The sequence below is a fragment of the Pundamilia nyererei genome, unplaced genomic scaffold (genome assembly GCF_000239375.1).
Source record: "Pundamilia nyererei isolate P.nyererei 1_Seehausen unplaced genomic scaffold, PunNye1.0 scaffold00241, whole genome shotgun sequence".
Taxonomy (NCBI): Eukaryota; Metazoa; Chordata; class Actinopteri; order Cichliformes; family Cichlidae; genus Pundamilia; species Pundamilia nyererei.
The window spans coordinates 832,858-859,769 of NW_005187642.1; the positions used below are offsets into that span (position 1 = coordinate 832,858).

Genomic DNA, 26,912 nt, shown 5'->3' on the forward strand with positions numbered 1-26,912 from the left:
TATTTCCACTTTTATTTTTCCACCACAGCACTGCCAAAGAGTCCTTATGGTTATCCTCATAATAATGCGCGCGTGCGTGCGTGTGTGTGTGCGTGAGAGAGAGAGAGAGAGAGAGAGAGAGAGAGAGAGAGAAATATGGGGCCGGGCTTAGCGCTCATGAATATGAAGTTTGCAGGCTTGGACACTCCCTCGTTGCTGAACTTGTGTAGCTTTCTCCAACTCTGAGCAGCAGTCAGTCAGCAGTGAGCTCGGCCGCCGCATGGCTACTGTGTAAACTTTGCTCAACAACAACAAGTGGAGAGTGTAAGATAAACGAAGAGGCGCACAGGCTCGGAGAACCTGAGGGACGTACTAGGAAGGTCTATGAATCAGGAACCTGCGCTCCACTGAACAAATCGTTGCTCCCCACTCGTGCATGTTTAAACCAGAGGAGAGCTCTGGTGCCGTGTGTCGGCCAGACGATTAGTACAAACGAGTGGCAACAGCAGTCCGGAGGCATGATTTTGAGACGGGGCTCGGTGGTTGCTGCCTTTTTACTCTGCTTTCTCGCGAAGGTACGTGGATTGGTTCCTTTTTTCCGCTGAAAACGAGCGGGAAAGGTCACTCAGTTCGGGCCGTTTGGATGTCCTCTGCTTTCTGCATGCGTGTCGCCTTTGAAAGTTCACAGCTATGCTAACATTACATGTAGGCATGCCTCTGCAAGAAAAATCTCAACAGTTAGCATGCTGCGTGCGTAAAAACTAGCGTACATGTGACGCAAAAGTGTTAAAAGTGCAGCTTTTGTGTTGTTTTTGTTTAGTCCCCTCCACACACAGTCCCATTGCACTCACTTTTCTGTCTTCAACAGGTGTCAGAGGGATCCGGACAATTCGAGTTACAAATCTTATCGATGCGCAATGCGAACGGAGAGCTGCTGAGCGGCGTGTGTTGCGACGGCGCACGGAGCGGCGCGGATAGAAAGTGCACACGGGACGAGTGCAATACGTTTTTTAAAGTTTGCCTAAAGGAATACCAGTCCAGAGTTTCCGCTGCAGGGCCCTGCAGCTTCGGAATGGGATCTACGCCTGTCCTGGGAGGGAATACCTTTTCTTTCAAGAGCTCTGTCAGGAATGACAAATCCAGGATAGTTTTGCCCTTCAGTTTTGCCTGGCCGGTGAGTGGAGACTCTAAGAAAAGAAAGAAAAAAAAATCTCCAAAGAGAGAAAATGTGTGTTTGCAGGGCAATTCTGCGCAATTACTGCCTGTCAATCATTCTTAACCCCCCCTCCCCTCAAAAAATAGGAGAAAAAAAGGATAGAAAGCACAACAAACAAAGAGTGAGTTTCTCATTTGGCACTTGGTTCTCAGTGAATTGTCCCTTTGAGAAAGCGCCCCCCCTCCCCTCCTCATTATGTGCGCTAATTGACCAGGTGCAGGCATTTTTGCACCATCAGGCCTAGACCTGTCTGCTTATGTGTAAGGTTGTTAAAACCGCGTTACATATAATCATAAAACCCGAGTTAGAATTTGGCTTAAGGGAGTGCAAGTGGACAGATTATGACTTGCAGTTAATCTGAACTCCTGGGTCATCTAATCTAGTAGGAAAAAAAAGATGAAACATTTCAAGAAATCCACTCTTTTGTTGTTGTTATTAATGTGTTGAATGGGTTCCCTCCTTTCCTACCAGTCCTTATGAATGTGTGCCCCCTTGTCTGGCCCGATTGAGTAGATTAAAATAATTTTTAACTCTCAGATTCCCCTTGTCTGCCTTCCTGGCAAAGCTGGTCATGTAGCACAGTACAGCAACTCCAGGGTGAAAACCCACTTTCTGGTTTCCTTGAGTGTCAGCTCTTCTTCATTGAATAAATAAATGGGCCTGACAGGCCTGTGGGAGTGTTGTAGCTCTGTGAGAGGGAGATGATTTGCCATGCTGGAGCACATTTCTATGTAGTGAGAGAGAAGAAGGGGGAGAGAAAAAAAAAAAGGACTGCACAGACTGACTGGCCCCACAGCTTGGCCCGCAAACTCCTCTGCTGTGCCTGATGGGTGAAAGGCACAGTCTGTTGGTATGTGTTGTTCAATTACATCAAGGCTATTTTTACCTCAAACTTGATGGAGGTTCTTGTTGTAATTTCAGGCACTGCACTTGAAAGGCCTCGAGGAGGAGAGTGGGGGAAGAAGTGGACTTTTCAGTTTTCCCCTTTCATGTGGTTCATTGTTGTGTGCCTTACCTGTGAGGTCGAACAGATCATTTAAATTTGTGTTTTCCCTGCAATCTGCCAGTAAAATCATGTTCTCAGCAGGATGGCGTGCAGTTTGATCTAGCCTGTACTTTTATTTGTTCTCCTCTTAGTCTCTGGCACCTCACAACTTTCTTTAAAAGACAAAGGTTTGTGTTTATGTTCACACTATGGCAACACTAAGTTAGTATTAATCCTTGCAGCCCGACTAGTTTCATCTTACTGGATAAAACCATTTCTGCTTGGAAACGGCACATTGTTGACATTGAAATGCAACCCGGCGCTCTGCTCGCTTTCCTCACATTTCTCTTCTCGCACGCTGATAATGTGAATGCTTTCTTTCCAAACATGGCCTGCATGTTCTGGGCCTAATGAAGGATGTCCATGTCGTGTTTTAAAATCTCCAGATACATAGAAATATGCTGTTTTTCTAAAAAAGAAAAAAGTTCTGCACAATCCATCAGGTCACTTGTTTTGAACCCATATCTGTAGAAATCGGGAGTTTGGAGCTGCTCGCTAGCTTCTCCCATCCTTCACTTTAAGTGCTTTACTTCACTGCACATTAACAATTGTCAGGTTAGGTATGATATCACTCTTTGTCCTTTTCATCAGTTGATTGGCTGTTGTGGACAGATGGCAGTGTGGTGCAGTTGGGTTCTTGGGTACTCTGAGTTCATGAAACTCCCCCCAGCCCCCCACTCTTTCTCTCCCTTCATCCTCTCTACTGAGCTGCATGAAGTTGGCCTCTTGTCCAGGCTAAGGGCTTTGTTTAAGTCACGCTCGGTTGGACCCCAGGCATTTCATCGCTTTAACCTTGCCACCCACGGTAACTGCGGCACTTAATGAGGCTACACACATGCGCTTAGATCAGGTAGAGGCAAGAGCCAGGCATCCAGCTGAATGACATCAGCCGCACATCTCTTTCAGAAGTGTTTCAGAGCCCCGTGCAGGTCCTGGTTAATGTCCGCCTCATGCTTGTGCCCCACAGAGAAGTGAGGGCCCTGCTACAGTGGCAAGCCGGGACAATAGTGAGCCCTCGGTGACTACAGTGAGGATTACAGAGCATAATAGATGCACTGCAGCTGTAATGCCAGCGCAGGGCAAGCAACAGGAAGCTGCAGTAGTAGACTCAGCAGTGATATAAAGGTTGGCTCTCAGGCCTTCAGTAATTTGCCCGTGTAACACCTGTAAAAGGAAAAGGCCAGAACTTTGCTCTGGAGTCCCCTCCTCCCCGCCATCGTCTTTATCTTTTGAGCGATTCCTTTCCCTCGCTCCAGTGATGCCTGGATTTCAAAGTATCTTTCCATTTTGGAAAAAAAACCCAACCAAACAAAACAAAACAAAAAGAAAACCTCTGGCGTCTCTGAGGCCTGAGACCCGGTGGTATCCCTGTTTTTGGGTTTTGGAGTGAGTCAAAGCAGTCTGAGAACCGGGATCAGGTGCGTCAAAGAACAATGCTGAGCTCAGTCGGACTGTGAGCGTGGGAGCGGTGGGAGTAATGACATGTTTGTAGTTGGCTCTGATGTGGCAGTTAAGTGCAAATTACTCAAGTGAAAGAGAGAAAAGAATGCTGTTGGTTTTTTTAAATTTTTTTTATAATAGTGTAATTGCTGTGTTTTGTCACCGCGGCATTACATAATGCCCTCTGATGCTTCACTTCTTATCAGTTGCTCGCAGCTTCTTGGAAGGGAGACATGAATCGAAAATATGTATTTAACTGGAAAAGATAACCTGCACCTTTTAAATTTTGTTTGTTTCCCTTAATGGCCTGTGAACCTTGACAAAGACCGATGACTGCCTGCTTCTTTAAACACTTCGATATGGTTTTCATTCCTGGACTCGGGTTCATGTTTTGATTAACTTTGCCTTGTGAGTAATCTGTTTGCGGTGCCTCGTGTTTTAGTTGGCAAAAGGTGAGATTCTTTTGGTCGGGGTGAGGTTCTGTTTGTACCAGGGGCCGACGTACCTTTTAACAGGATACATAAACTGAGTCTCCGTGTAACTCCTGTGATGAAAAAGTCCTGGGGAAACAATGCATTCCTTCCTTCCAACCCCAATCAGTGAAAGCCGGTGGGCTTTAAAGAAGATCACAAGAGCGGGCTTTTCAGGACTGAACCAAGGTTTTGGTGGCAAACAGGGTGTGTTATTTAGCAGCCCCAATCATTGGTTAGATTGCAGGCTGATACCATGAAAGTGATTGACTCAGGAGAGCTGATACAGAAAGTCAACATGCCTTTGATGAAACTGTTTACATTTCCTCTGTGCTGACTGTAGGCCTAGACTAGTCCAATCTGTTCTACCTTGCCGTTATTTAGACCTTTGACCTGTTCCATGAGACACCCCCTCTCCCCCTGTACTTTTTTTTTCCCTTATATTTCTTAGTAATGGTACATCAAATGGCTTCATTTTCAGAAAGAGGGAAGATAAGAGGGTGTGTGAGGGGAAAAATTCCCCTACTGAGAGGATTCAGTAGTGTTTTTTGGCAAGTGAATGTGATTCGAACTGGAATGATCTTTATCGCTTATGCCGCTTGTCTGTTGGACAGTGCCTGCTTGGCCGGGAAAGATAAGAAGACATATGGCCACACTTATTGCACTTGGATGTGTGTGTCTGTGTGCAAGTGTGAGAGAGGGGAGGGGGTTAGAGAGTGTGCTATGTAGTTCAAAGAGGAGAAGTGAGTCAGCTGGGAGCCTGGGAAAAGTGAACCTGGCAGTGGCAGACGGTTCGGCGCTGATAACCGCCAAGGAGTTATGGAGTGTTGGCGAATGAGGAGCCAGCCAGTATCTCACTTTCTGGGAGCAGTTATTTAGCATGAAACTAAACATCCCATTAATGGGGAAGCTACTTGTTGAATCAAGCCGCACTGACGTTTCACTTGACGTTGGGAACCCCGTGGTATAGAAACATTAGGAGTGTGCCAAAAAGGGCGGAACAGAAAACATCGATATCGAATTTTTGTTTGTTTGTTTTTTCCCCCCCCAGTTTTTAACTGCGAGCCCTTTTAATCATGTTAATGAAGGAGCACTACACGATCACGTGACTGCACGATTGCATAGCTTCAAAAGCGTCCGTGTTCAGGCAAGTCTAATGATAGAAGATATGGGTGTGTAAGTGTGTGTGTCACGTTAAAGAATTTTTTCTGTGTATATTTTTTTGTTTACTTATTTTAGGAGTACTCCATTAGACTTGACGCCTGTTAACGCCCAGCTCACTACAATGAGGGATTTCTTTCCCATCAGTCTCGGACACGTTGTGAAATGTTGCTGTGCAGCAGGTGAATCCGGGCTTGTTGATGTTTTCACTTGGCAGGGATCCATTGCTGTTCCCTATTTAACTGCCAGTAGAATGATAACGTGTTGGCAAGTGCAAACAACAAAACAAAAACAGGGTTTTAACACAAAATCCTCTTCTTTTTTTCCTCCACACATTAAATGACAAACACGTCAAGTTAATGTCACCATGATTCGGAAATTCCAAAGATGTTTCTCGTCATTTTTTTTTTTTTTTTATCTTTCAGTTGAGTTCCCATTTTTTAAGATGACTTCTCCACGTGTGCTGTGCTGTCACATGGGTGATATCCTGATATTTCAAAAGTCTGTAAACATTTGCTAGATGTATCCAAGCGCTGTTCTTTACGCTGGAGTATTGGTTCTCTAATGAGAAGTCTACTCTTTTGCAACTGTGTCAAGTGCTGGTCACAGGAGGTGAATGACAACATTTACACAATACTACTTAATGCTTGAAGAGAAGCCAGAAGACTCTTGTTCCTACTGTTAAAGCAACTCTCTGTAGGTTGGGCTGTGGCTTTAGGTGATTAGGTATCACATAACTACTGACTCACTTGTTGGAGCTCTGCAGCAAGCGATTGCAGCCAATTGTGAGTCAGAATATACTGTAAAGGCTGTTGCTGATGAGCGCTGCATCTCAAATAATGGCTGCCCTGATTGCAGCGAAATACTGGCACGGGATGAGACGAATGTCTCCTGGAAAGATGGAAAAGCGAATGCCTGAGAAAACAAGGTGAAGCCGTGAAAAAGCATCAGGAATGACTCATGCCCCCTTTTGTTCCTCTGTGGAAAGAGACCAGGGGTTTTCCTTCAAGCTGGTTTGTTTATCGTGAAGTCATTGCTGCGGCAGAAAGAGGCCATGCAAAAAAAAAAATTATATATATCTGAAATGCCTCCAAGCATCGCTGCTACGGCCGAGTACGCGTGTGAATGTAACAAGTAGGTGTTTAAGTTGGATGCCCAAGTTAATGTAAGTGGATTACACCGTCTCACAGCCGCATGCTTTTTTTCTGGGACTCTGTCGTGTGCGCTCGCAGACACTTTGTCCGATTCCCTCATAACTACAGCGCAGGGTGGATGTGTAAGCCGATATCGGTGTGAGCGCTACCGACCCTGAATCGGACAAAGCGTTTTTGGCAGTGCTGAAATGTAGACGGGCCCTCCAGAGTGTAGCTCTCATTCAGTTTCTCTGTGGTTTCCCCTTTCTTGTATTTCAGTTTTTTTCCCCATTTCACCATCTCTTACGCTTTTTTTTTTGTGTGTGTGTCCCATTTTTCTGCTTGTCCTTTAAAAAATAAAGTGGCGTTCCTAAGCACTTCTGCCTGGCTTCATCATAGCACGCCTATTGAAGTCCATAAATTAGGATGAAACTGAAAACCCCACCTACGCTGCAAAAGAAAAAAATATATAAAAGGAATCAACTGGCCTCTCACCACCGTTTTATAAACATGTGGAAAAACTGTATTTGGGGAAAAACTGTTTCTAAAGAGGGGCAAGGTTACAACGGCTAATATGAAGACAGATCTTTGGCTCTGCTTTTTCTGTGCGCTCTTATTTTTGACTTACGGTTGCTTTTTTGGCACGTCCAGCGCCGTCCTGCCGGGTGCGTGTCCACCTAGACCAGACCACTGCTCACTGTGTCTGCCATTCTAATCACAGAGACCTCCGCACCACCTCGAGCTTATCCTCTTAATCAGATCAACGGGACTATTGTTCATAGTTCACGTTGGTTTCTGTACTAGGCTTTGTTTTAGGCTAACCCGGTGAGAGGCAGATGAAACGTCATTGGCAAGGTTGGTGAGGTCATGGGAAATGGAAAAGTTCTGGATTTTAGTCTCTTTTTTTCGTAGGCGTTACAAATGTACCATTTATGACACTTGAGGAAAAACACGTTCCAGCCCTCAGACCTCACAGATAAATGGGCCCAAGAACTGCAGCATTCCCGATAAATGGGAGAACGTGTGAACCTCCTACGAGTTAGTTTGCATGGTCAGTAAAAAAACCCCACAAGGGCACTACTGTGACGTAATTCACTGAACTTATCATGAAGTCTTTCAAAAGATTTGCCACTGAGTCATTTTGTTTATGATGCAGGAACTCCTCCTCTCCACTAACGCTCCCTGTATGTCTTGTCTTCCTCAGAGGTCCTACACTCTGATAGTGGAAGCCTTGGACTTCAACAATGAAACCAGTGGTAAGTATTTCTCCTTGTCTGGTATCTCCATCTTGCCTTCTGTTCATTTCTTCTTCTTTTTTTCTTTTTTTTTTTCCTTTCCCCCCTGTCACAGCAGTGCCTGGGAGGAGTTTCGTTGAAGGTCAGGGAAGGAAGTTGATTCTTCCTGAACCCCCCTGCCCTCTTCCACATGGTCCACTGGGTGGTTTTGTGTGTGCGTGTGTGTTAAAGTGTGTTGACAGGTGGCTACAGGGAGGAGATGAGTTAAAGGAAGTAAGAGGAAGAAGATGGGATTGGGGAGGGCTGTCAAGGTTTTTTTTTTTTTTCTTTTTTAAGACAACAGAGCCTCGCTGCTCCCCCAATAGAAAAAACATTTTTATTTGGCTCATGACTGATGGCGGGTGCTGCCAGCCAGGGTCGGGGTCACACTGTCTCACTGTCACTGAGGCGTGAAACATAGTTCACCCAGCCGACCAGCTTGAGGCTTTGACTGGTGTGTAGGAGACTGAAGCCTCAGAGCTCTGCTCTGTTTGAGGTTAAAGTGACCTCTGGCCTGTGCATGACCGCAGGCATATAGGCGGGCTGAGCTCAGAGCATGTGCGGTGGACGACTACTAGTCAATAATGTTTGGGTAAATGCCTTGAAAAATACAGATGGTCAATACCACAGACGGGTGGGGGTTAAGATGATTATAAAAAGATGTTCAGCCACAAAAGCGGCTTTCTATCACCACGCAAAATGCTAGTGAACTGGAGTGAGTAGGACAAGTGACAAGAAGTAGACACCACTATGAGAGAGGAGGTGGCGCTATGTGGGGATTTTCACATGGGCAGAGTAAGAGAGGGCCCAGCGGGGTATCTGTGAAATATTGGTACTTAAACTGCTTGAAATTATTTTTGACAACTCTGCCACTCTGAGACTTGAGCTGCTCCTCCCATAATTATGCGATCAACCTGACTAAATTCTGGTTCCTGCTGGGATTCCTGCTGGCTGGTGGTCAGCTTTGTGATTCCAGATGAGGGCAGGGCCTTATCCCGTGCTTGTTTATGTCTTTTTCGAGCTCAGCGAGGTTTCGGTCTTTTCTGCTGTATTTGCCGCTCCCCGGAGACCCATTAGGGCATTGGTGTGAGAAGCCCCCCGAATGTACACATGAGGTGCTGTTTAAGCCTCTGAGCCTCCAGCAGGCTGGCTTGAGGTTCTGTAGGCTTCGTGTGTTTGACCGACATCTAAACAGATTCCTGAACAGAATAAAACATCTGGCTCAAGTTAAAACACCTGTGTAAATGTAGAACCTGAATCGTTTAGTTTTATAGCGTGTTTGAGAAACCAGCTTTCCTTCTTTTTTTTAAAAATTAGATTAAAAAATTTTTTTTTCTTTTCTAGCATGTCCTTTCTAAACTTTTTAAAGTTGGTCTGATTTATGTTAAGCTACGAGCCAGGCAGCAGGTAGCAAGGGCGTGCTACTCCTGACACTGCAGGCCAGCAGTCGGTAGAGAAATACCACACGGTTAATCTTTGGATTCCAGAGTACTGCGAAATATCACCGGGCACTGTGATTTCAGGACGCCGCCGTACACAGCGTAGTAAATAAATAACAGCGGGCCATCCACCCGCCCCCCCCGCGCTGCGTTGCATCATACTACACACAGGAGCGATTTACCTCGCGGTCAACCACCCCTGCTCGTGTGAGCGCAGTAAATGATGACTGTGACACATTTTTCATTCTCTCCCAGGTGGAAGATTTAGACATGGAGTAGCGAGCGCGAGTGAATGAGTGGTGTTAATGCGAAAGGGCTTGCATGTAGACGGTGCGGTGTCTGGAGGTTGGGGTGAGCGTGTTTGCTCTGCGAGCGTGGCTCTCGCCTCCGTCCTCTATTTGCCAGAGCTGTGACCTCTTCCACATTGACAAAAACGCAGGTCTGTTTCTGTGTGGATCTTTACAATCAAAACATAAACTTGGTTCCCTCCTGAAGTGAAGATGGAATCTTCCAAGTGTTGATTTCAATACTTTTGGGAGCTGTTGGTGCCCCCAAAAAAAAAAAAAATGCATGTGAGGAAGGCAGACTGGGGGGAAAAGTGCTGATGGCACACTGGCTGGCTTCCCAGTAGTGACTGTGGCATCCTCGCACTGTAATTTACGGCGGCTGCAGTTCTGTCCTCGCCTGAGCAGATGCAGAGGGCAGCGTCAGAGACCAGCAGTTTCCTCAAGCTGTAAACCTGAGAATCACAAACCAACCATGGAGAGTTGGAAAGGGAAGCGTGAGAAAAAAAGCAGTTAAAAGTGCTCATTACCCGCATCCTTTTTTTTTCTTCTTTCTTTCCTGCATTTCATCCCACTACTTTTCTTCCTCTCCAACACACATAGTTGCTTTAATTACATATAATCTGCTATGTAAGGGATCTTCTGCAATTTGTGTCAGAATTCTTGGTCCGGTTTTAGGCTCTCGGAGCAAAGTGCAAAAGCCAAAAGCGTAATGTAGGATGCTGCATTCCACTGATGTTGGGGTGTTTTTGTTTTCTCCTCTCAGGCCCAAACATTTGATGAAACTCAAAAGAACCAAACAGAAAAATTAGTATTTCTCTTTCCTTTACTTTGAAATTCACAAGTACGACTGCTTGTGCTTCCTTCCCCCCCCCCCCCTTTAAGGTGTAGATGGGAGGTTGATAGAAAAAGCCTCTCATTCTGGCATGATCAACCCCAGCCCGCAATGGCAGAAGCTGACGCACAACGGCCCCGTAGCCCAGTTTGAATACCAGATCCGGGTCAGCTGCGACGAGCACTACTACGGTTTCGGCTGCAACAAGTTTTGTCGGCCCAGAGACGAGTTCTTCGGGCATTATACGTGTGACAACAATGGAAACAAAACCTGCCTGGAAGGCTGGTCTGGACCTGACTGCAACACAGGTGAGGCCTTGGGTGAGATGGCAGCATGAAGTAATGGAAGAAGTCACTTTGAAACAGATGCTTCTGGAGAAAACTGCGTAAGACTGCAGGATTAGTCTTTATGTGTATGAAGGAAATGCTTTCTGTTGAATTGAATGACATCTCCGTTCTGCCCCCCTCTTTTTTTCCTTTCTTTTTTTTCTTCTTTCCTGCTAGGAGTGTGAAAAAAATCATATTTCCTCCTAAAAACAAGCCTGGGCAGTAGTCAGTTTAATAAATGTCTCATGCCATGAGACTGCGGTTCTTAGACTGTCAGTCTGCTGATTTGTATGTCACTAAAATGTTGTTAAATGTTGATTGACTAACAGTTGTGGGCTGTGAAGAGGGCAACCAGGAGAAGTTGGATCCAGGGTAGTTTTGGCAAGGCATGCATGGTTGTCTGTAAACAGCTCTGATTGTTCTACAGACAGAAATGTCAAATAGCGCTAATCATATTATTTGCTGTTATAACTGCCACAGGCCAAGTGTGAATCTAGTCACCGTGCAGTTAAATGATTAATTCTTCCTCTTCTTCTAGCTATATGTCGACAGGGCTGCAGCACTGAGCACGGATCATGTAAGGAACCAGGTGGATGCAAGTAAGTGCTGCTTCGTGAGACTTTTCTGCACTTTTCCAAATGAAATGCTGACCGTTGATTACCCAGTTTCCCCTTCTTGTACATTTACACTACTTCCTGATCCATAGGATGTCAGCTAAGGGAACTTCCCTCGACCATATTCCTCCATATTCCAAATGCCAACGCTTGCTCAAATATAACAGTTTGAGCTTCTGCAGTAATAAACTGTCAATAAACATACGTTTCCTCGTCCTTGGCCCTGCAGGGGAGGGATGTGTCTTTCGAACAAAATCCCCATACTCTGTGATTTTTGAGCGATTTCCTGGTACAATGAGAGAGTTTTTTACGCAGTGTTTCGCACCATGCGCATTCTTCTCCTGGGTAACGAACCACAAAAACAAAAACTTTGCAGGTGCAACCAGCTCAGACACAGGAAAAAAAAAAAGAAGAAGTTTGCCTGCGGTGGGAAAGAGCCACGTGCTTGCGGTGAAACACTACCGGTGGCTGACGCTAGATGTGTCTCGAGGCGCTTTTTGAAGCGAAGGGGAAAAGAGTAGAAAAATCTAGCCACAAAGTCGCAGTGACGTAAGCTGAAGGGTGATGATGTTTGCACATCAGGGGCCTGTGCTCAAATGATTTATTTTCACAGATTAAAAACAAAGCAAAAATACACACATGAGTGAAAACAAACTACCCAGAGTTGAATTATTTGCACCCTCTGGTAAAAAAGTGATTTGATTACTTTGCAAAATGTATGATGGTGTTCTCAAAATAAGTTCTACCAATGTTTTCCAATTTATGTATATCAGTATGCTGATTATTTACCAGCTGTCATCTAATATCAGTTGGGACAACAGCTAATCTAAGCCTCTTTTCTTTTAACAGTCCAAATGTTGTTTTCCCCACAAAATATCCCAATCTTCGCTCCTTTTGGACTGAGCCAGCCTTTTATCTTCTTTGGCTGGAATACCCTGCGCAGAGAGCCATTTGATTCAAGTGCCTTCACTTGCTGTGGGGTGTGTTGCCAGAAGCCTGTGGTGGTGATCATTTAGATGTGTAGGGATTGTGTCCAAGCACCAGTTTTGACATGGCACAGATCTTTCTCTGTACATGTTTTTGGCTTCCCAGCCAACAGACTATCACTACCAGGGCTTTAACAGAGATGTAGGCTGAGCTGCTTGTAAATCTCTCGTGGAGCTCTTGTGGATGGGGGCTGCCAGTCTGCGCAGTAGGGCTCGACTGCCACAGCCCTGCTGGAAATGTAGCTCTCCAAACGAGGGGAAGTGTTAAGCAGTGAAATCGTGTGTAACATTCGGATGAGTCTTAAAGTGTATTGTTTATGTAGCTAATGGCTTCCTAATGCTGTTTACACGCACAGCCAGAGGAAAAGCCCAGCACAGAAGGGTATCGGCGTTAGGGCATTGTGTGCGCGCAGTAAGAGTCGACTCTCATCCTCATCCCGGAGAAGGGCCCCACGGCGTCCGGCTCTTCCCACAGTTCAGGCAATGGTTGCTTTCTTACTTGTCTGATTTGGCCATAAATCAAGCACAGGGATGATCAGGTTTGTTCATTCTGTGCTGCAGCTTTGTTGTTTTTCCCAAGCTTTTGACATCATCGAGTTTCATGTAATTGCTTGTGTGACTACTGGCAGAACAAGAGCCTGAATGTCTTTTAGTCCCTGTACAGGTGTGGCTATATTTAAAGCTCAGGGTTTAACTCTGTTTATATGCACTCCGCCAACAAACTCTCCAAGCAAGATCTACTGCTGCTGTAGTCAGTGAGCAGTTTCCCATCGTTGGGCTGTTGCGGCGTCTCAAACAACTGCAGTACATAGCAACATTAGCTGCAGGCTTGGCAGCCCCGTTGTCGCAGCAAAGCCGTAGCTTAATGACTTTAGAGTCTTTAGTGATACCCTGAGCGTCCGCTGTTGCTAATGGAGTAACAACAGTGCACCTGTGGCCTGCACAACACTTTGAGAAGGCACATGTGCACCGCTGCAACCTATCAGATTCTCATGGGTATGAAATCTTTGTGCATCAGCAGAACTGCACAGTCTAATGTCACATTCCCCAGTAATTTGGCTGTGTAATAACTGTAAATGATTTGGGATCCTGCTGCGGGGATTCCAGCTCCACTTCTCATGGAGGGGGATTAGCACACTTTTAAGAATAGCCTCTTTAATCACAGACTGAGGTTTACTTAACTGCCGCATTTATTTTTACAGTCCGTCCGTTTCTTGAGGCTAATCAGCGTGCCGCCCCCCCCCCCCAGTTGCCCGCAGGGGGTGGGGGGACGCTACGTTTCCTGTCGCTGGGCTCAGCAGCAGGGACTGCATCGCCGCTTTGCCAGCTTTTTAAAGAGCCAATTTATCAACCGGGGCTGCATTGCCGTCTTAATTATGGAGCCGAGCGAGAAAGGGAGCAGCATTATCGGTGTAATTATGAACCTGGATATTTCAGTGGTCAGCAGGCTGTGTCCTCACCCTCGGGGCGCAAGTCTGACTTCTGACTCATGGGAACCAGGACGAGCAGCAGTGTAACAGCCAAGAAGGCTGAACCCTCCTCGTCTGCCGCTGCCAAGCCACAGGCGTAGTGATGTTAAAGGGAGCGTCTAGTCGCATGCTAATGTTAGCTGTGCTAAAGGTCCCATTGGAACTGTAATTTAGTGTGTTGGGTTTTTGTTTTCCTTGTTTAGTAAAAAGCTAAATGCTCCTCTTTCGTCGGCGGCGGCGGCTCCAAGTATTGTTTAAAGGCCGTTACATAAACACCCTGCTACTTAAAATTCATTTGCGGTCTTTTAAGATGCAGCCCAGTTGTGGGAGCTGGTTTGTTTCACGCTAGTGTGTACTTTATTAAGTTAAGATTATGGCTCAGTAGCTGCTGAACGAATCTGGAATACATGGAAGATTAAAATATTAACATTTTCAGGCAGCGCGTGGATTATCTGACCTCTTCTGTGAAGGTTGTGAACTTTTCTGAAGGCTGTGCGTCTGTCACTGTCTGTCTCTACTTGTTTTTGTTTTTTTAATTTTCTGCATCCATGATTCCGGGTCTCTCTTGAAAATGAGATTTTTAATCTCAATGAGATTTTTTTACCTGGATAAATAAAAGACTAATAAAAAAAATCTATATCTTTGTGTTTTCCAGGTGTCTGTATGGCTGGCAGGGTCAGTACTGCGACAAGTGCATCCCCCACCCCGGCTGTGTGCACGGCACCTGTAAAGAGCCGTGGCAGTGCCTTTGTGACATCAACTGGGGCGGTCACCTTTGTGATAAAGGTTAATTTCCTTCTCTTATTTCAGCTGCGCTCACTGTAGGAGCAGCCGTTGTTGTGCCCAAACAAACTGTGATCCTCCCCCCCCTCTCTTCTTTTTTCTCCTTCTCCCAGACCTGAACTACTGTGGCACTCACCAGCCGTGCCTGAATAGAGGGACGTGTATCAACACAGGACCTGATAAGTACCAGTGTACCTGCGCGGAGGGTTACTCAGGAGCCAACTGTGAGAGAGGTGAGTGTCCGTGTTGTCTATATCTTCCAAGCATTCTTACAGTTAGAATAAATGGGAATGTTCTGGGCTCACAAAGCTTGCAGACAAAAGGTCAGAGGTGCCTTCAGTTTGTAATCAGAGGAGGCAGTAACTCGGCAATAATCTGTTTCCACTCCAGAGTAAGTGGCCCCTGAGTCAGGTAATCCACCGATCTTGATCTTTTGGGGCCTGTCATCCTTCTCTCCTCGAGACAGATGGGGTGTGTTGCTAAGGTTCAGCTGTTGCAAACACTTACCATGGAGATGATGTTTTTTTTTTTCCTCATTAAATCTGAGGCTCGCAGGGTGCTGACAGCTTAACTGCAGAGATGTCAGGAAACCATGCCCCTCATAACAGGAGGTCTGCAGACCGGACGATGCGTTGGGCTATTGTAACAAGGAGGCCCCAGGGTGCGAGCGCTGCATCCCTTCCCTCCTCCCCACGGCATACCGAGGGGACGTCCGCCGATCACCTCCTACTGCCGAGTTATTCCTCGAGCGAATCATTAATTTTTTGATTTGTTTGGTGCTCACTCATCCTTAACTCATCTGTGAAGGAGGTGCCGCGACTGCCCCCTCTCCCGCTCTCCCTCCCGCTACTCTCATCTTGTGCCGCCTCTCAGAAGAAGAATGGCGGGGAGTCAGAGGGAAGTCACGGTGCATTGGCCGGATCAACTTAGCATGAAAGATGATTTCCTGGTGGTGTAGTCTGCCTGGGCGGGTAATGAGAGCGAGAGAGAGGGGGATTTTTGAGCAGCCTTTCGGGGCAGAGGAGGAGGTTTCAGAGGTGAAGGAATGACTCGATCGTGGACGTGTAACAGCTTGGACCGCGGGTAGAGGGCTCACGTTTCTAAGGGATCAAAGCCAGAACCTGCATTTGCACATCACGACTTGTTTCAGTATCAATACAAATAACATATATTCTGTTAGCAGGCACAGTGGCAGAAATATGTATATTTGTGATGCTTAGTTTGTCATTAAAACAACAAGGATTTTTTGTTTTGTGATCTCTCTTTGTAGCCGAACACGCCTGTCTCTCAAATCCATGTTCGAATGGAGGGAGCTGCTCAGAAACCAGTCAAGGCTACGAATGTCAGTGCGCACCAGGCTGGACCGGCCCCTCCTGCACGATCAGTAAGCCTGAATGTGTGCACATTCTTAATGTCAGTACCTTTTCACAGAAAATATCCTGTTGCTTACACGAGACCCTCTTCTCTTGCGCAGATGTTGACGACTGCCTTCCCAACCCCTGCAACCATGGCGGTACCTGCCAGGATCTGGTTAACAGCTACAAGTGCCACTGTCCTTCACAGTGGACGGGGAAGACGTGTCTAATTGGTGAATCGCTCACCCTTTCTACACCACTTCACAGCTGTCAGCAACACGTGTGCATGCCACTAACTGCATTCTCTCACCCTCTAGATGCCAACGAATGCGACAGCAAGCCTTGCGTCAATGCCAACTCATGCCGCAACCTGATTGGTGGATACTTCTGCGAGTGCCTCCCTGGTTGGACGGGGCAGAACTGTGACATCAGTGAGTCTGAATCCTGTCAGCAGCGGCAGCTGCGGGTCAGAACGTCTGTCCAGCTCCTGTTGCTCTTTTAGATATTTCAGTTCCTTTCATCGTCTACATGCTGCATAGAAGCTGTAATGTGAAGGTGTTGGGGAGAGTTGGACAAGTGCAGTCCTCCTTTTTATTTTTTCCTCCTGCAGTATAAATGAATCTGCTTTATCATTATGAGGCCTGTGTGTGGCCAAGGCCACGGTGATTAAGGGTGGCTCAAAACAATCGCAGGGACTAGTTTCACTTGGCAGCAGAGGGGATTGCTCAATACGCTGTTTTGCACCGAGTTTTGCAGCCACATCATCCAGCTCACATGCACAGCACTCTCCAGCTCCGACAATGTTTTTAAAGGCCCCTAGCATGGGAAACTCAAAGCACAGACTTGTTTTTAAAGACAGACTATTTAGTTAAGCTGTTCAGAATTAAATCTCGGATTTGTTTTCATGTGCAGATATAAACGACTGCAAGGACCAGTGCCAGAATGGGGGAACTTGTAAGGTAAGGTCAAAAACCCATCTCGCTTTATCTGGTATTGCTGGTTTGCTTGCCAACTTGTTTGCTTTATTGTGTCTCTTTTGTCGAAGCCAGAGACATTTGCAGCGGTTGTATAAATAGCTGCCGTAAACGGTTCCCTCCAAACCGACAGTGGAATTGTTGTGGAATTCCTCTGAAATCAAATCTGAGAGGAGTGGGTTCAGAGGGGTTTCTGAGGGAGGGGCGCGCAAGTTTCTCGACCACACTAGATAGAATTACCATAAACATTATTGCGTTGAGCCCGTGCCAGGAAAATGTGTTGAAATAATTGTGTAGCTGTGATATTTACCCCCCCGTCCTGTTCATTCTGTGCCCTGGTTTGACAGTTATTGTTTGGACCCCACCCTTTGAAAGCAGTTAATCAAATTTGTGGCTGTGCGAGGTTAGCTCCGGCTTCTCTCCCTCATACTCTCTTTCTCCCTCTCTTTCCCAGGACTTGGTAAACGGCTATCGGTGCGCGTGCCCGCCTGGGTTCGCCGGCGAGCACTGCGAGAGGGACATCGACGAGTGCGCGAGCTCGCCGTGTCTGAACGGCGGCCGCTGCCAGGACGAAGTGAACGGATTTCAGTGCCTGTGTCTGACTGGCTTCTCAGGAAATCTCTGCCAGGTGAGGCACGACTCCCACCACTATCCCACACCAGTGCGTGCGAGCATCTTCCCTTTCCTCATTCAGCGTTTTTAAGCCTCTCTTTTTGCTAGCGCTGCCTGTATCTTTTGGGCTTGTTGTAAAGTTTTCCTGCCCCACCCTCTTAAACGGCTGTTGTTCCACAGTCCTCCTTTTTTAAAAAGGGAGTGCTTTGTTGAAGCTGCTCCTGGCTACAGTGGGATACATTCCTCAGCGCTGAAGCCCAGACTCAGAGGACGGGTCCTATGTCTCTGGCTCGTCGTCCCCCCCCTCCCCTCCTCTGAGCGCTGTGCGTGTGTTGTTTCCTGGCACAGTTTGTGGGGAGGATGCTGTGGGTTTTGCTCTGTTTTCTGTAGCAGAAACTATGTCAACTATCAGGTTCATTACTCTCTATTCAAAACCTTTTCTTCCATAGCTGGATATTGATTACTGCTTGCCCAACCCGTGTCAGAATGGAGCAGTCTGCTTCAACCTGGCCACAGACTACTACTGCGCCTGCCCAGAGGACTACGAGGGCAAAAACTGTTCTCACCTTAAGGACCACTGTCGCACCACCACGTGCAAAGGTACGTCTCCTGATGCAAGTACTGCAAGCTCTTTGCCCCCCCCCCCAGCGAGGGGCCTGAAAGATGATCTGTGCACTGTGATGTTGTATAATGCTGAATAAGGCCAGATATTCACTATTTGCCTGGATACTTTGCCCACATTTTTCCCATGAGGGCAATACCTGTATTTTAGTTTCACTCAAAGTAATTTCTTGGCCAAGGTGAGCAGGGGTTTTGTTTTGTTTTGTTTGTTTTTTTTGTTCCGCTCTCTTGATGATGGCCCTCCCTCCCTCTCCTCAGCAAAGCTTTTCCGATGATTCTTCCCTGAAAACCTGGCAAAGGGCTGATAGCACCGTGTGTGTTCTTAGTAATGACTTGGTGGGCTACCTCTTCTTTTCCCCCTCAGTGAATGCGCACATTTCTCTCTCTTTCTCCCCGTCTGTGTAATTGAGTGAGTGGACCAACCACAGAGTCAGATACCAGGCGCAAGATTCTTTCTGCTCTTGGCAAGAATTAAGTGATTACAGGGGAACAAATTCACCCAGCTCACCTAACCTGATCAGACGGGGGCAAAGGAAGGGATTTCAGTTCCGAGTAAAATAGAGAATGAATGAATTGCTTATGAAAGCATAACAGCTTATCTCTGTCATTCTTTTTATTTGCCTTTTCTTTTTTAACAGTACTGTTTTTCCTCTGGACTTTTTTTTTTAACCACATGGGCATTATATCTGTAAAGGCCTGTTGCCCTTTAGATCTGTCGTAATGTGTCTTACATCCCTTCTTGTTTATGGTAAAATGGGACCTGGTTTAAGGCTTATTTATAATTTGCAATAAGCCTTTCATAAAGTCATTGGTTTTACTATTTAACTTGATTGCCTCTCTGCAGTGATTGATAGCTGCACGGTTGCCGTGGCATCCAACAGCACACCAGGAGGAGAGCGTTACATCTCATCAAACGTTTGTGGACCTCACGGTCGCTGTCAGAGTCAGGCCGGGGGCCAGTTCAGCTGCGAGTGCCAAGAGGGTTTCAGAGGCACCTACTGCCACGAGAGTAAGGACAGAGTCCAAATCTACAACTGATCGCAATGTATCACGTCGTAAATCTAACACATCTCTTGCCATCTTCAGACATCAATGATTGTGAGAGTAACCCGTGCCGCAACGGGGGCACGTGTATTGACAAAGTCAGCGTGTACCAGTGCATCTGCGGTGACGGCTGGGAAGGCGACCACTGCGAGATCAGTGAGTACGATTGTTTATCCTGCAACCTCAAAACAAGGCCACACTTCCTTCATGGTGCCTGTCGATTCATCTTTCAACACGACGTTTGTTTGATATGCCGCACATAAATCACGCTGTTGTTTATTGTTGCAACCAGACATAGATGACTGCAGCACCAACCCCTGTCATAATGGAGGGACATGTCGAGACCTGGTGACGGACTTCTTCTGCGAATGCAAAAATGGCTGGAAGGGAAAGACTTGCCACTCCCGTAAGCTTTTCTTTTTTTTTCCTGCTTTTTCCACACCCCTGTAGACTGTTTGTGCAGGCTCATGGTATGTGCTAATGGCTCTTTGTAATTACCCAGTATTTTCTACATTGTGCTGAGTGTCATGTAAGAAAGACTATCCATGCACCCTCCAGGCGAGAGTCAGTGCGATGAAGCCACATGCAACAACGGAGGCACCTGCTATGATGAGGGTGACACATTCCAGTGCAAGTGTTCCCCGGGGTGGGAGGGAACGACGTGCAACATAGGTGAGTCATCCAGCTTGGTTTAATGTTTCATCTCTGCACGCACGCACACGAAGAAGTTTGCTTTATGGGAGAGCTCCGTGTTGTGTCAGATCTTAATCAGATCTGTCAGATCTGCGAGGTCCACAAACAGTTTTTATCCTTTCGTTCTGTCAACTCTCCCTCCCACTCTCATCTCGCCCATTTCTCTCTCTCCTTTGAGTGCCGACAGACGTATGCTTAAAATGCCTGATTGCACTGACAGTACACTTCAAAGTCAAAGAATATAGGGCGTAAAAAAAGGAAAATTAAGGCTGTCAGGGAGAAGACGGGGGGGAAAAAAAGCCCAATCAAAGACAGTCTGAGTTGGGTTGAGGTTCATGATTGTGCTGATGATCCTCTTGGTTGTTTGGGAAAGCTCACTGACAAAATCAAACTTGACCTTTCTCTCTCTGTTCTCAGCCAAAAACTCGAGCTGCCTTCCAAACCCGTGTGAGAATGGAGGTACCTGCGTGGTGACGGGGGATTCGTTCACCTGCGTCTGCAAGGAAGGCTGGGAGGGTCCCACGTGCACCCAAAGTAAGAAAGGGCAGAGGGTGGTGGTGTAATAGATAAAGGTGGACAGTTACTGCCATTAAATTATGATAAACATTGTGCTACCTAGTGCAAAGGTGAACTCCTGCATCTGATTAGAGCAGACTCTCCCATCATCTTTTGATCTGTAGCTTTTTTTTTTCCTCCTCTCCCCCTCCTTCCTCTTCTTTCTTCTCTCCCTGGCTGCTGCCGGCCATGAGAGGAGAAAGCAAAGGAGGAGGGAGAAAAGGGCTCAGGAAAGTGGAGACAGATGTTTCTCCCCCTTTCTGCTAGCTCAACACGCGCCCCTCTCTCCCCTCTCATTCGTTGCATTCCTGTCCAAACAGTGACATGTCTGCTTGTTCTAGAGCTCTCCTCCTCCACTTCCCTGATTTTTATATATATATACATATATATCCATCCCTTTTTTCTGGGATCCCTGCCATGTATGCATGCACTCTAAAACATGAATTCCTCTTGAAACTTTTTTTGGACGGGAGGGAGAAGGTCGGGATGGAATTATGGGTGTTGCCAAGGGGTGGGTGGGGAGGTGGGTTGCATATTTGAGGGTGAGAGTCGACTCAGTGTTGTTAATAAGGCATCGTGATCAGGCAGCGCTGAGTCCGGGCTCGACCGGCCCAACACGCCTCTGCACACGCAAGCTCAGACGTGCTCTTGCTGTCATGTGCACAAAACATGAGAACAATCAACATGCTCACTGCTCTCGTCTCCCTCCCTCCCCATTCTATTTTTTTTGTCTCTTTCAGATACCAACGACTGCAGTCCACACCCATGGTAAGTGGAAGCCAAAAACATTTCCTGCAGATTTAGACAAATGTAAACAAGCTGCTCCTCCTCGTGTGATAGTTTCTCACCTGCGACGCTTTCACTCTCTGCTGGGAACCAGGCATACACCCTGCCCCTGTCATTCCTGGGATGCAGTCAGTTAACTCTGTTTAGTGAACTCCCTAACCCAAGCACACTTGTCCAAAACAAAGAATAGGAGTGATTGCTTTAATTATCTTTGAGAAATTGTTCAGTTGACTGGTGAGAAAATTCCAGACTGAAATTATCCCCCTGCCCTCACTCTCTTTTTTTTTTCCAGCTACAACAGTGGAACTTGTGTCGATGGGGATAACTGGTACCGCTGCGAGTGCGCCCCAGGCTTCGCTGGCCCAGACTGTCGGATCAGTGAGTATTAACCCTGCCTCCAGAACGTCCCCCTGATCGCAGTTTGAGCAGTCAGTTAGAGCATGCCCGGGACCATCAGTCACTCCAAATGGAAGGTCTAGTCAGCCAATTATCTTTTCATTGGGCTTCAGGCCAGGCTGAGCCATTTTGGTGTCACTCCACCAAGCCTCGCTGCTTTCCCTGGGGGAAACCAGCTTAGCAGGCCAACGGCTAATCAGCCATGCTCTCTGACACTGATTACACAGATTGTTTTCCCTCTTAAAGGCTTTCAGATGGCCACATTCTTTCCCATTGCAAACCCTTTGTTCGCCTAAGTCCAGCCTTTAGCTCCTGCATACCTGCTAATGATGCTGCCTAATAAGACCAGGGCTGGCATAAAGCATGTTTGCTTGTTTGTTTGGTTTTTTTCTAAGTAATCATTATTATTATTAACTGGTTAGTATGTACTGTTCAAATGATGCACAGCCTTCGTGAGTTTAGCCTAGCAATTAGACTTGTGTGCAGAGTGAAATATTTGAATGCTGTGTTGCTGTGCTCTTTATGCCACAAAGGAACCAATTCTTACCCCTGGCTTCTCTCCTCTGTGGCAGATATTAATGAGTGCCAGTCCTCTCCATGTGCCTTGGGCTCCACCTGCGTGGATGAGATCAATGGATATCGCTGCCTATGCCCACCAGACAGGACTGGATCCCACTGCCAAGAAGGTAGCAGCCTCCACACGATGGGGAAAACAACCCCCAACAAATATGAAAATGAAGGGGAAAAAAAAAATAATTGAAAATATTTCTAACAATGTGACTGCTTTTACACAGTTACAAGAAAACCTTGCTCCGTTAATGGACACGTCACCCCTGATGGAGTGAAATGGGATGAAGACTGCAACACTTGCCACTGTTCCAATGGGAAAGTTGTGTGCACAAAGGTAAAGTATTTATGAATGCTCGACACACCTGTGAAGTCTATGTCATGCTTCCGAATGGAAGAAGTGCTGCGGAGAACTGCACAAAATGGATCGCATTGATGTTTGGTGCCTTGTTTTCCATGAGAAGGTGTAGGCAGGGCCACGACATTATGTGTCACTGGGTGGAGTTGGCTCGGGAGTGCCAATTTCGTGATGCAGTTAGTTGATTAGAACACGAACACACACACACCGGTTCCCACTAAGGGACGATTGGGTGAGTTAGACAGTAGTGCTGTCATCGTCATGGCTGTCTAACCGCTAGATGAACATTGCTGGCTTACTAGTGGAGCTCACCTCGGCAAGAAAATGCATCGTAGGATTGAAAAAGATCTGGGAGATGGATTTAAAACTTGGCCTGACATCACAGTATTGTTTGTTTGTGATACATAACGATCTCTGACATGCAGTGGAGACAAATCAATCTTTGGACAGCTGTTACCACTGGTCCAGTTTTTTGTTTTTAGACATTCGTACAGTGTGACTCATCCTCTGGAGACCCAGAGTAGTAAATGAAATACAAATCTCTCCACAGTAATGCAGATGTATCTGGGGATACGGCAGTGACAGTTTGAAAGTGTTTTCTACTGTATAGCGTACTCAGTGTAATATAAATGTATCAATGCTCCTGTGTTTTTCCTCTCCAGATGTGGTGTGGCCCGATGTCATGCAAACTGGGTGCCAAGGGCCGAGGCGAGTGCCCGTCAGGCCAGAGCTGCATCCCCCTCAGGGAGGGCCACTGCTTTGTGAAGCCCTGCATTGAGCTGGGAGAGTGCTGGCACTCCGACCCTCCCCAGCCCCCCACCAAATGCCACCCCAGCTCCACTTACCAGGACAACAGCTGCGCCAACATCACCTTCACCTTCAACAAGGAGATCATGCCTCGAGTGAGTTACCTAGGCACCAGGGAGGAAGAGATTGAATTTAACAGGTTTTGGGCTCGTTTTCCATCCCTCCCCTCCACCAGCAGTCTTAAATGAATGGGAGCAGCAAACTGTGAAAGATTACCCATTCCTCCAGGGCAGAAAGACTCCTTAACAATTCAGCCATGTATTTAAATGTGCTCCATGAAGGAGTGGGGGGAATATTTCTCTCGGAGCCTTGTCTGCATACAAGTTTTGTTCCTGAGACTGAGGCATTCATGACTTTTTAGCTTCTGCCAATCCCAATCTTAAACCAACCACATGGGGAGATTAATTTCAGGATGATATGGATTTTGAGCTGAACAGGACCACTGGCGACTCTGTCACCACATAGAATGATCACTTGCCAGTTGCCTAACAAGCATGACAGCAGATAGTGACAAGCATATGAGTTTGCGGTCTTTAATCTAAATTAGGTGGATAGGATGTTGGAACATGCTGCCAAAATGCAGCCTTGGCTCTTTTTTTTTTTTTCTTCTTCTTCTTGATTGCCCTTTTTTCCTCCCTTTTTTTTTTTCCCTGTGTTTGTTAACATTTGCTTCATTCCCTTCAGGTCCAGGGCTTGACTGTGGAAGGAGTATGTAAGCAGCTGAGGAGCTTATACGTGGTCAAGAATTTCTCCTTGGAGCATTCTGTGTCCATAACCTGTGACCCCTCATTCTCAGCCAGCAACGAGATCCACGTCTGCATCGTGAGTACTTCCTTCCACTCACTCTGCCATGTTTGACTGCTTCCATTAAAGCACACACACAAAAAAATGCTTTTGATTCATAACCTGCATCGTAGAGTTCTTGCAGCTGCGGTAGGATGTGTTATGGACGTAGGGTTGAGTTTCTGTGGCTTCAGTTTACAACAACTAAACACTTAAATTTCACACCTCGCTTTATTCTTTGCCTTCAGTCGACTGACGACCACCGCTTGGACGGGAGCCCCGTTAAAAAGATCACAGAAAGGATAATTGACCTGGTTAGCAAGCATAACGGGAACAACACGATCATCTCCGCCATCGCAGAAGTGCGTGTGCCAAGCCCCAGCAAAACTGGTATGAACTGAAACTATTTGTTTGATTATGAAGTTTTCCACACTTGCACACACCTGCATGTGCTGAAATGGGTGGGAGGATTTTTTTCAATTTTTTTTCTCTCTAAAGATCAGATCATGAGATAGAGCCAAGCCCTAAAAGTGACAACATAGCTGCACACCAAAGAAAAAACATTCCATGTATATGTAAACTGATTCCTTAACCTCCCACACGACTCATGGCAGTTGTGATGGAGCTTAAAAAGAATCTAGCCAGGATCTTCAATGGAAAGAGCAGAGCTGCTTGGCTACATGGCTTTAGATTGGCTCACGGTACAACTGGCTGGACTTTTAGTCAGACTCCCACTTGTGTTCACCATTCATCAGTACGGTGACAGCAGACTGCTGATACAGCCAAGTAGAAGCAGCCTCCTCTTCAGCTCCAGGCTTGGAGGTCAGGTTGTTCTGGCAAAAGCGCATTAATGACTGAGCTAGCTTGATGCATTAATACAGAAATCCTACTATTCACCGTTTGAGTCAATTCTTTTTTATTTGTGGTCTCTTTCTGACTTGTCATTGTTTTCTTCTACCAGATTACCTAGTGCCCCTTCTCAGCTCCATTTTCATTGTCATCTGGGTCCTCGTGCTGGTCTCCATTTTGCTGTGGTGCATGCGCCGGCGGCGGAAACAGAGCAACCACAACGGGACATCAGCGACCAGCTCAGAGGACAACACGACCAACAACGTGCGGGAGCAGCTTAACCAGATCAAGAACCCTATAGAGAAGCACGTGGGCCTCACAGTGGCCATTAAAGACTATGAAAATAAGAACTCCATCATTGCCAAAATAAGGACAAATCATCCCGAGGGAGATGAGGACGACAAGGAGAGGCACTTGCAGAAGGGCCGCTTTGCCAAACAGCCAGCATACACACTGGTGGAGAGGGACGAGAAGGCGACCATCTCCAATCCCAACTCGACATCCAAGCACGCTAATTGGACTAACAAACAGGACAATAGAGACTTGGAGACAGCAAACAGCATAAACAGGATGGACTACATTGTATAGCAGACAGCTGTGTTGCTGTGCAACCTAGCCTTACGCCTTCACACCCAGGTGGTGGGTGAAACTGGGGGAGCTTTGGCATGTGTAAATAGTCATGTCAGTTGTGACCCCCCCTCCTCCCCCTCAGTATTTTCAGATATTTCCCCGTGCTAATTTAAGTTTTGACAAGCTGGCTTACACTGGCAGTGACAGTTGCTTTGGTTGGCTGGAAACACAAAGCACTGGTATACATTTCACTGTAGAACTAGTTGCAAACGTGTCCTCCTATGCATTTCATTTCCCCGTTTCCTTTTCTTTCTTTTTTTAGCGGACACATTTAAGGGGCTCCTGGTGTAATTGTTGTACAATGAGTTTAAACTACCCGACGTGTTCAACACTAGAGCTAATTATTTTTAGTATGTGTTTGAATTTTTTCTAGTTCTATTTGGAGAAAGTGCTTTTTCAGCTTTAGACTTCAGCAACTGTCAAATGAGACAAAAAAAAAAAAAGATCAACTTTATTATTTATTTTTATTTTTAGGGTTGGGTGGGGAGGGAGATGAAAGGGGTTCGATGTCAGCAGTTGCTGTCAATATGAAGAATTTATGTGACAATTTAGAACGTGTAGATATGTACATTTTTTTTTTTATTAATCATTGTGTATATTTGATTTATTAACTTAATAATCAAGAGCCTTAAGATATCATTCCTTTTTATTTATACGTTCCAGTTTAGTTTGAAGCTTTTGATAGCTGTGGAAGCCTACCATTTCTTTCAAGGTTTTTTTTGTTTTGCTTTGTTTCCAATGCATTCAATAAAAGCCAAATTTCAGAGAAGACAAAAGATGGGTGCTTTGGCCCTGAAAGAAACACTTCATTTTTGTTTCCCTCCCATACACACGTTGGACATTTCATTATTTGTTGCCAGGACCTTAATTGTAGACAAGTGAGGTTAGGACAACAAAAGATCACGGCTGCTGCAAGGGTTGGACATGGTGGCAGACACATTGCTTGCCACTAATGGATAAATACTTAAGGGAACAAAAATTCTTCAGCAGCTTCAGTTGAACCCAGACGTATTTCAAAGGCTGTCGAAATCAACCAAGTTGCGAGGCAAGTCACATCAGTATGACACGCCAGAATTCCCATCTGCTTTAGTCAGCATAATATCATAAGCTAGACTGTGAGTACTTGAACAGTAGGGGAGCAATGGGAACACTGTAGTATCAGATAAATACACTGCCTTGCTCTGCAAGAGTCCGCTTTGTTTCTGTGCACATTTTGTTTCTTTTTAAAAATTGAGGCTCTTAAAGACAAACATGTTTTATCTCATTTGTTAACCCTTTGAGATCGTGGCAACACTTTGTCCCTTTTCTTTTTTTTGACTTTGTGTTATGAACTTGAGAATTCTGTGTTGATCTGGCAATATATTTTTGAAAGTCATATTTATTAAATATTTTGTATGAAACGAGAATTAAAGTTGTCTCTGTTCTGGA

General features: G+C 46.1%; 1 protein-coding gene across 3 annotated transcripts; it reads left to right on the forward strand.

The window, feature by feature from the left end:
* Positions 1-182: 182 nt before the first annotated feature.
* Positions 183-26,912, forward strand: jag1b (jagged canonical Notch ligand 1b). 3 transcript variants are annotated; one of them, XM_005749346.1, is made up of 26 exons: positions 183-554; positions 848-1,153; positions 7,649-7,700; positions 10,327-10,584; positions 11,141-11,201; positions 14,327-14,457; positions 14,568-14,687; positions 15,725-15,838; positions 15,929-16,042; positions 16,127-16,240; positions 16,722-16,768; positions 17,238-17,411; positions 17,845-17,995; positions 18,861-19,025; positions 19,103-19,216; positions 19,353-19,466; positions 19,619-19,732; positions 20,171-20,287; positions 21,049-21,076; positions 21,387-21,472; positions 22,063-22,176; positions 22,285-22,394; positions 23,078-23,317; positions 23,907-24,044; positions 24,254-24,395; positions 24,967-26,912. In XM_005749346.1, the coding sequence occupies exons 1-26, from the start codon at positions 498-500 to the stop codon at positions 25,440-25,442; spliced, it is 3,657 nt and encodes a 1,218-aa protein (XP_005749403.1). In that variant the 5' UTR covers positions 183-497; the 3' UTR covers positions 25,443-26,912. The 3 variants fall into 3 exon arrangements, with proteins under 3 accessions (XP_005749403.1, XP_013770423.1, XP_013770424.1); XM_013914969.1 differs by having other exon boundaries at positions 10,333-10,584; XM_013914970.1 differs by lacking the exons at positions 183-554; positions 848-1,153 and adding an exon at positions 7,376-7,495.

What these genes read in the sequence shown, in the direction of transcription:
- jag1b (XM_005749346.1), top strand. Translation starts at nt 498, where the DNA reads ATGATTTTGAGACGGGGCTCGGTGGTTGCTGCCTTTTTACTCTGCTTT. An exon ending in AAGGAACCAGGTGGATGCAA is followed by an intron (nt 11,202 to 14,326) that starts GTAAGTGCTGCT and finishes TGTGTTTTCCAG; the next exon opens with GTGTCTGTATGGCTGGCAGG. An exon ending in GGAAAGTTGTGTGCACAAAG is followed by an intron (nt 22,395 to 23,077) that starts GTAAAGTATTTA and finishes TTTCCTCTCCAG; the next exon opens with ATGTGGTGTGGCCCGATGTC.